General features: G+C 38.7%; 1 protein-coding gene across 2 annotated transcripts in view; it reads right to left on the reverse strand.

Moving 5' to 3' along the window:
• The window catches only part of LOC121380378, a 17,390-nt gene that overhangs the window by 2,543 nt on the left and 4,847 nt on the right, over positions 1 to 10,000 (reverse strand). The window contains exon 2 of one of the 2 annotated variants that reach the window (XM_041509167.1): positions 7,259 to 7,467. In XM_041509167.1, the coding sequence (XP_041365101.1) occupies positions 7,259 to 7,467 (209 nt within the window). Of the gene's footprint in view, positions 1 to 6,983; positions 7,468 to 10,000 lie in introns of those variants that run through there. The other variant, XR_005958923.1, reaches the window with a different exon arrangement.

Raw genomic sequence — 10,000 nt, forward strand, 5'->3', positions numbered from 1 at the left:
TTGACTGGACAACACACCCACACACACACACCAAAATGACCTAGAACCCCCGCCGCCGAAAACAATCACCCTATCGCACCACTTAACGTTTAACTTCTATTTTGACTTTCTACATGGGTTGGGGGAGAAGAGAAAAGAAAGAAAGGAAAAAAAGAAGGAAAAAAGAAAGGCAACCGGAGAGAGAAACCAAACAGACCGAGATGAAGAAAGAAACACGAGCCGGATAGAAGAGGGAAACAAAAGAGAGAAGGGAGCGGAAAGAAAAGGGAAAAGATACGAGGAGAGGGGGGAAGAAAAAAAAAAAGGAAAAAAACCTAGGAGAAGGTTTAGAAGGTGGGTGGAGTGAAATGGGTGGGTACCAACCTGAGAGGGAAATGTTATAAAAAACAAAAGAAATACTTCTTGTGTGGATAAAAAATAAATGATGGGGGGGGGGGGATGATGTGAAGGGGGGAATTTTTATGAAGGGAGGGGGCGGGCAAGAATCAAAAGGAACGAAAAAAGGGAGAAAGGGAGAAATTCTACCCGAAAAGATAACGGATAGATTTCATTTAATACTTGAAGATGATTCCATTTCACAAACTATGTACTCGCAAACTATAAGACCTCAGATTACTGTTATTTATATAGACACAGATATCCAGTTTTTAATGATAAATGAATTACATTCCTATCACTTAAAGAAAAGACAACTAAGTATAGAATTGTTGTTGTTCAGTAATATAGAGATTAAGAAGACAAGCTCACAGAAAAATCAACAACTAGTCAACAAAAACAACAACAACAACCCAATAACAACAACAAAACAAGCATAAACACTCCATCAATATTTCACAGATGTATTGATTTAAACGTTTTAACATAGTAGATTTATTAAACCCAATTTTGTTTTAAAATTATTTAAAAGCAATTTCCAGGGTGGCATTCATAACGATGATGACCGGTCTCGGTGTCGTCGTGGTTAGCCATCGGTCTACAGGCTGGTAGGTACTGGGTTCGGATCCCAGTCGAGGCATGGGATTTTTAATCCAGATACCGACTCCAAACCCTGAGTGAGTGCTCCGCAAGGCTGAATGGGTAGGTGTAAACCTCTTACACCGACCAGTGATCCATAACTGGTTCAACAAAGGCCATGGTGTGTGCTATCCTGCCTGTGGGAAGGGCAAATAAAAGATCCCTTGCTGCTAATCGGAAAGAGTAGCCCATGAAGTGGCGACAGCGGGTTTCCTCTCAAAATCTGTCTGACGCCATATAACCGTAAATAAAATGTGTTGAGGGCGTCGTTAAATAAAACATTTTCTTCCTTCCTTCCTTTCTTTCATAACGATGATGGTGATGATGAGGGTGATGATGACGACGATGACGATGACGACGACGACGACGATGATGATGATGTCATCACTGATGCTGTTTCTAATAATGAAGATGCTACTGAATGGGGTCATGATAGGATTACGACTAAAATCATTGTATGTTTCAAAATGTTTTCTTTCAAAATTATATTACAAAAAAAGTACTTCGTTAATTGTATAGGGGTTATTCTCTGTATTTTTCGCACATTATTTCGGCACAAACTTGAACTTTTGAAAAAAAACAATAAAAAATGCTATTTTGAAGGAAATTAGGCCTGACGCAAACAACGACAATAATAATAAAAACATATAATTGTAAATTTTTAGTTATTATGATGCATTAAGGGTTACACATCACCATTAATTACTCCACGCTGTTCAATACAATTTCCATGTTAGAATCTATTCCGCGAAAAATACAACTATCGAGAGGGCCATGTGACTACTAATTTTAGGGAGTGCTCTCATCTGACATGCACGGTGTAAAAATCGACATAGGTCGACCACGAAATGTTCCAGTTAAACCCAGCCCCGATGGCCTGATCACCGCCTCGTGGTGCTGTTATAAGCAAGTGGCACCATACCCAAGAGGTCCACAGTTGTTATCAGTTAGTACTAAGATATAACAAAAAGAAAAAGGAGGAGGAAACCAATGGTTGTTTAAATACTATGTACAGAGGTCAAACTACTTGTAATCATCAAAAACAAATTTCAAATAGCATATCAGAATTTTGTAGTATTTGTTTTAGGAGGAACTATTTCCTAAGCCGGACTACAGTAAGCTGCCACAGCAAGTAACGATACGACAAATTGTGGTGTGTTGCCTTAAAGTAATTGTTTGTTGTTGTTGCTGTTGTTTTTCTCTCTCTTCTAATTTAAATTGTAAATTCCATAGCCTTATTACCCAACCATCCTTCCAAGATTCCCCGGTGGATGTGTCCAGGACAGTCGTGCATGAACCTTCAGTGGATGTTAGCACGAGTCAAATGGTTGATTGAAAGAAAGAAGGAAATATTTTATTTAACGACGCACTCAACACACTTTATTTACGGTTATATGGCGTCGGACATATGGTTAAGGACCACACATATATTGAGAGAGGAAACCCGCTGTCGCCACTTCATGGGCTACTCTTTTTCGCTTAACAGCAAGAGATCTTTTATGCACCATTCCACCATAAACCAGGATAGTATATACCACGGCCGTTTGATATACCAGTCGTGGTGTCCTGGCTGGAACGAAAATAGTCCCAATGGGTTTTCATCGTATGGCGGATGGATAGAGAATTACACTCTGTTTGTAGATCTACGGAAACGTTGTTGCGCAGTAAAATAACGATGTTTAGTACAACCCCAGTGGTGGATTATTTATCATTTGTCATCCAATATATATATATATATATATATATATATATATATATATATATATATATATTTATATATATAATGTATTTATAAATCATAAACTAAGAAGAAGAAGAAGAAAACCCAACACAAATTCAAAACAAATTAACAGATCTTGACCTTAAAATGTCTACCACGTTATGAAATCTGGTAGCCCTCAGTATACACTGTATCCCCGTAACATTTTTTAAAAAGAGACAAAAAAGCAAAATCATTTATTTTTATTAAAACATGTTGTTGTAGGTATTTAAGCATCTTGTTGATTGCATAGTAGCTGGATGTGCCAAAAACTATCTAGTAGCCCGGCGGACTACCGTGTTTAGACATCTGGTAGCCCAAATGAGAAATCGGTAGCCAAAACACCCTAGTCGAGTCCGTACTAGAGTCTGATTGGCTAATTCTGTCACATAACGCCTTGTTTACCCTGAATATTTAAATTATTGTTTCTTCTTGCTGCTGTTCTTATAATCTTGAATTTATCTCGGTTTTAATTCAGTTCTAATATGGTGATCGTTGTTTATGATTATGATTGATGGATTTTCTTTTGTGTGATGTTGATTTCAACCTACAGTGTTTCATCACCTAAATGTCAACTTCAGGTTCGTCATATTTTCTTAATCCTGAATTTATTTCAGTGTCAATTCTGTTCTAATAATATGCTGATCATTGGTTTTGATTACGATTGATGGTTTATATTTTAGCTTTGTTCTTAAATTCCATGATTGCACTAGTCCAATACTCACACGAAAATGAGACCACCACGAACGAAGTGATTTCACAGTAAGTGTCAATTTGAATCTACTTTTCAATTTATTTCCTATAAACACCTCATAATTTGCAAATGTTTAGTCAAATTCAAACTTGTAGAAGACTCGATAATTCTATCTATTGAGTCCCCAAGAACCATAAAACAATCGAAACAAAGAAGACGAGAAGTAGAACAAAACACCAGTTTGAACAGCTGCCTGTATGGACACTCGCATTAGCACCTGCTGATACGAATCCAGTATTACGGTCGCAAGTTGCGTTAGCTGTAGCCGTCGCATTCGCATCTCCCGACGTATTTGTTGATGTGTTGGTCTCAGTGTAGCACCGTCCACCGCAATAACGTGCCCTAGCACTGGCACCGGCGTCACCACGTCCAAATGCCGATGATTTCGAAGCACTGGCGTTCGCTCTGGCTTCTGAGTGTGGTGGCATCCTGGTTTCCTGGTTTCCTGGATTGCTGGATTCCTGGTTTGTTTCATGATATTTTGTATTTATTGCAGGTTGATTTGTCACCTGTGTTAATGTACAAAAGGTCTTACATTACTAAATGTTTAACACTTTACAAGAACAAGAATGATGGTAATATTATTAATGTGGGTGAAAACAGAAACACTTTGGACCACATTTAATTGCGAAAGATGATCATTGGGTGTTTACACATGTTCAGGAGATTGAACGCTTGCAGTTGCTCGCTAGATTGATGTTTTACGCCCTATGTTAAATGAATGTGACAGGATAGGATACAACAAAAAACAATCGAACTTTTGACGAGCGATTGCCCTCCTGGACATGTCACTGTGTTTCAAACCTCCACGAATGTCAAAAATGTTAGTTAATTTGATTTTCGTGCTTAACTCCAATGAAGGTTAAAACACCCTATCCTGGGCACGCACTTCAACTGTTTAGACTGTCTATTCATGACTTCATGACAGTGGGTTAGTGGGGGGGAGAGAGAGAGAGAGAGAGAGAGAGAGAGAGAGAGAGAGAGAGAGAGAGAGAGAGAGAGAGAGAGAGAGAGAGTTAGAGAGAGACACAGCGAGAGAGAGAGAGAGAGAGCGAGAGAGTTAGAGAGAGAGAGAGAGACAGAGTTAGAGAGAGAGAGAGACAGAGAGATAGAAAACACGAGACGGAGAGACAGATAGCAAGAGAGAGAGAGACAGACAAGAGAGAGAGAGAGAGAGAGAGAAAAGAGACACAGAGAGAGAAATAAAGAGACAGAGAGAGAGAGAGAGAGAGAGAGAGAGAGACACACACAGCGCGAGAGAGAGAGAGAGTTAGAGAGAGAGAGAGAGAGACACAGCGAGAGAGAGAGAGAGAGACAGAGTTAGAGAGAGAGAGAGACAGAGAGATAGAAAACACGAGACGGAGAGACAGATAGCAAGAGAGAGAGAGATAGACACAAGAGAGAGAGAGAGAGAGAGAGACAGACAGACAGAGAGACATAGAGAGATAGAGAAATACGAGTCGAAGAGACAGACAGCAAGAGAGATAGAGACAGACAGACAGACACACACACACGCACAGGAGAGAGAGAGAGAGAGAGAGAGAGAGAGAGAGAGAGAGAGAGAGAGAGAGAGAGAGAGAGAGAGAGACCTAACCACCACCAAAAAAAATAAAAATAAAATAAAAAAAAATAAAAATAAAAAAACCAACAAAAAAAACAACAAGGAAACCCACCCTCAAAACACAACATCGACAAACAAACAAACAAACAAATAAACAACATTCAAACGAAAAAAAAAAAAACTGCTATTTTTCTAAATATGTATATATATTTTTTTTTTTTGTGTAGTCGTTATGCCATGGCAGTTACTTTAACTATTTAGCTCACATCCAAAGTGAGTTTTAACGGCTCATTCAAGAGACGAAGAGCACAAACAACAAAACAAACACGATGTGACTCATAATACATGTACTTACATGTGCGCGTGTACGGACCACCATTTACTAATAAGAATTTGCCGATTTACTGGGAACTCAGGAGATAAAATTCGACATCGTAGGATAAAAGCTATATTTAGAAGAGGAAATACCCAGTTATTCCCAAGAAGACCATTATCCTAGTATTGCTAACTTTCGTTTCTGTTTCTCGCCGTGAATAATTGACCTACTCCTTGTACAAACAGTGTAGCATGACAAAATACTGTATACAGAAGTTTAAAAGTACTGCGCACTTATTTGTTCATAAAAATAAGGTATCTTATACTGATAAAGTTTAATGCGCTGTGCCTTCAATAGAACTGCGGAGCGTTCTCGGTTCTGAATCACGAAATCAGGCGACTTATTACCTCGAACCATAATTTCATAACCCCTCTCATATCGCCATATTGGGCTATTTCTCGTTTCAGCCAGTGCTCCACGACTGGTGTAACAAAGACCGTGGTATGTACTATCCTGTCTGTGGGATGGTGCATATAAAAGATCCCTTGCTGCTAATCAAAAAGAGTAGCACACGAAGTGGCGACAGCAGGTTTCTTCTCTCTATATCTGTGTGTCCTTAACCATATGTCTGACGCCATATAACTAAAATGTGATGAGTGCGTCGTTAAATAAACACTTCAATCCTTCCTTCCTTCCTCTGATATCGAGCGTTACGCAATTGTTGAACGGTCTGTTCAGGCACGTGTGCAGGCATTAAAGGGACATTCCTGAGTTTCCTGCAACGTTTAAGATGTTATCGACTAACAGAACCTTTTTAACGATTGTAATTACATATCAAATATATTTTTCTGCATAGAATATTAGTGGTTGTATATTAAACGTGTTTCTGATCGTTCTAATATTTTTACTAGGTTAAATTAAATTTTATTTCCTAAAATATAATTTTTTCGTAGGTACGAAATTATTTGAAGACAGAATCCAGTGTGGGCTTCTTACAAATATTAAGACGACCAGAAACACATTGAATTTACAGACACTGTTATTCTAAACACGAAAATATATTTAATATGTAAGTGTAATCGTAGATATATTTTATTAGTCGGAAACATCTTACAATGCAACAAACTCAGGAATGTCCCTTTAAGGCGTGTGATGGGAAATAGTTCAGTCGGTTGAGTGCTCGCTTGAAGTGCTTGCGTCGCATGATCGAACCACCTCGGTGGATCCATTCAACTGATTTTATTCTTTTCTTGGTCAAAGACCGTGGTAAGTGCTTTCCTGTCTGTGGTAAAGTGCATATAAACGATCCCTGGCTGAATTAGGAAAACGTAGCGGGTTTCCTCTGATGACTACATGTCAGAATTATCAAATGTTTGACATCCAATAGCCGATGGTTAATTAATCAATGTGCTCTAGTGGTGTCGTTAAACAAAACAAACAAGCTTTTTAATGTGTGTGTGTGTGTGTGTGTGTGTGTGTGTGTGTGTGTGTGTGGTCTAGGCTGTGGCTACTTAATATTATTATGAACTCGAGTTTGAGTCATGATTCCCCGGAAAATATTAAAAACAAGGACATTAACTGTCAATTTGAATGCACTTTTCAATGTATTTTCTATAGACACCTCATAATTTGCAAATGTTCCGTCAAATTAAAAATTGTAGAAGACTCGATAATTCTATTTATTACGTCACCACCACAAAACAATCAAGACGAAGCAGACGAGAAGTAGAACAAAACACCATTTTGAACAGCCGCCTGTATGGACACTCGCATTGGCACCTGCTGATACGTATCCAGTATTACGGTCGCAAGTTGCGTTAGCTGTAGCCGTCGCATTCGCATATCCCGACGTACTTGTTGATGTGTTGGTCTCAGTGTAACACCGTCCATCGCAATGACGTGCGCAAGCACTGGCACCGGCGTCACCACGTCCAAATGCCGATGATTTCGAAGCACGGGCGTTCGCTCTGGCTTCTGAGGGTGGTGGCATCCTGGTTTCCTGGTTTCCTGGATTCCTGGTTTGTTTGATGATATTTTGTATTTATTGCAGTTCAGTTTGTCACCTGTGTAAATGTACAAAATGTCTGACATTACTAAATGTTTAACACTTTACAAGAACAAAAATGATAGTAATATTATTAATGTAGGTGAACACTTTAGACCAAATTTAATTGCGAAAGATGATCATTGGGTGTTTACACGTGTTCAGGAGATTGAACGCTTGCAGTCGCTCGCTAGACCAATTTTTTACGCCCAATGTTAAATGAATGTGACAGGATAGTATACAACGAAAACCAATCGAACTTTTGGCGAGCGATTGCCCTCCTGGACGCGTGTTTCCAATCCTCCACGAATGTCAAAAAATATTAGTTATTTTGATTTCGTCCTTAACTCCAATGAAGGTTAAAACACCCTACCCTGGGCACGCACTTCAACTGTTTAGACTGTCTATTCATGACTTCATGACAGTGGGTTAGTGGTTGTTAGTGGTTAGGGGGAGAGAGAGAGAGAGAGAGAGAGAGAGCCAGAGCCAGACAGAGATAGATAGAGAGAGAAAACACGAGACGGAGAGACAGACAGCAAGAGAGATAGAGAGAGAGAGACAGATAGATAGAGAGAAAATACGAGACGGAGAGAGAGAGAGAGAGAGAGAGAGAGAGAGAGAGAGAGAGAGAGAGAGAGAGAGAGAGAGAGAGCCAACCACCACCAAAAAAACAAAACAAAGAAAACCCAACAAAAAACAACAAAGAAACCCACCCCCAAAAAACAGCATCGACAAACAAACAACATTCAAACGTAAAAAACCCTGCTATTTTTCTAAAATATATATTATTTTTTTGTGTAGTGGTTATGCCATCGCAGTTACTTTAACTATTTAGCTCACTAGTCAGGGAGCAAGTGTATTCCCGTGGGAATTTAGTGATGAAAGCAAACAACCTGGTCTAAATCATATAAATAGCAGGAAAATCTTTGATGGCACTTTGACATCTTGCTCAGGTCACCCCCAGAGCCGCCATTTTGAATATATAATGAGCAACATGTGTAGCACATGGATTTAGGGGGTTTTCGGGTCAGAGAATTCAGTTGTTATAGCTGCAAGTGTTTATGCCATGTATTTTCGAAAATATCTGTGATATTTGAGCTATTTTGGTCTTATTTCGCTATAGCTTTACTACTATTAGTTGTCAGTTCCAGTATAATAATCTAAAAAAAAACATTCTTGCCATTTATGGTGTTAATTTGTTCCTTTTTTATGTCTTATAAGTATAGAGAATATGTATAAGCAGATTAGTGTGACAGTTAAAACACGCAGTTATCATCATCGTCAGCATCCTCGAGTTCCTCATATCCCCTAAGTTCTTCTGTTTTTGTTACATTTCCCTTAAATAATCCCTTAAAGTGTACTTTTGTTACCAACATTTTACTGCACAAACCTACAAATCTGATACAAGTATTGTTTATATAGCTGATTGGTATTTTCGTTGTCTTGCTTTGACATGTGATATTGACATTGTGTATATTGATGCATGCGATCGCAGTCAACACTGGTACTTCCAGCCATAGAACTTTGCATTATGTAATCTAAGTTGCTGTCTTTAATGAATTTGGCACATCGTAATTGTCAAATATCAGGCGAATCTACTCATATGCATCATATTTTTTTTTTTAATCTGACCTGTAAACAAATCTGCTAAATCAGAGCAGTTCTTGATATGATCATAGCATCCACTAGTGCTACCCCCATGACTCCGAGTACTTTTCAGTATGCACGAGGTAATCACCAGATCTAGAATTGTCTATACCGTCCTTCATGTGTTTCTTTAGCAGGCAAGTTCTCGAGAATGGTCATCAACATACTCTTCATATAGCAATGCAAGAGATTCCCATCTGCTGCAAATAATGACCACTGAGAATTCATACTTCCCAATAGCTTCTTTCAAATCTATTTCTGGTCTGAACTTGCAAACAAACATCAAGCGAGCAAACAATGATCTGTCTTCTTTCAACTCAGAAACCTTGTCACCAACTGTTTCTTTCACTTTCTTTTTTCCACAATTTGAGTTTCTGGGATTTTTTCATAGATGACCACAGATTTATTTTGCCAGATTTGATCCTGTCTTCCACGAACGTCGCATGCAACTTGCTTCCTACTTCACCATGACTACAAAGGTTATTCGTTTTGTCCTCTGGCATGACATGTTTGGTGACTAGATTGAATAGAACACTAGTTTCTTCCTGAAATGGATTAGTAAAGTCTCTTATTGTTGCAGTCAGAGTTTTAATATTGTGTTCCTGTCGTTGAAGTACAGCTGATGAGAGGGCATGATGCTTTGTGCATTCTGGTGAACCTTGTCCAACCATTTGTTAAGCTTCACTTGAGCTTCTGGTGATTTGAGGGAAAACTTCAGTCTAGCAGCTTCATTTAGGGTTATTACAACTAATCCACCAGAAACTTTCATGGATCTGTTAACATGCTCCAAAGCATTATCGGCTCCAATGGCACAGTGCTCATTTTTGTTGACTACTCAGTTTCCTTGCATGAATTCGTTGCAAACATGTTAATCAGATTTGTCTAATTCTTTCATTTCAGTAAGA

This window comes from Gigantopelta aegis, chromosome 9 (genome assembly GCF_016097555.1).
Source record: "Gigantopelta aegis isolate Gae_Host chromosome 9, Gae_host_genome, whole genome shotgun sequence".
In the NCBI taxonomy this organism is placed as follows: domain Eukaryota; kingdom Metazoa; phylum Mollusca; class Gastropoda; order Neomphalida; family Peltospiridae; genus Gigantopelta; species Gigantopelta aegis.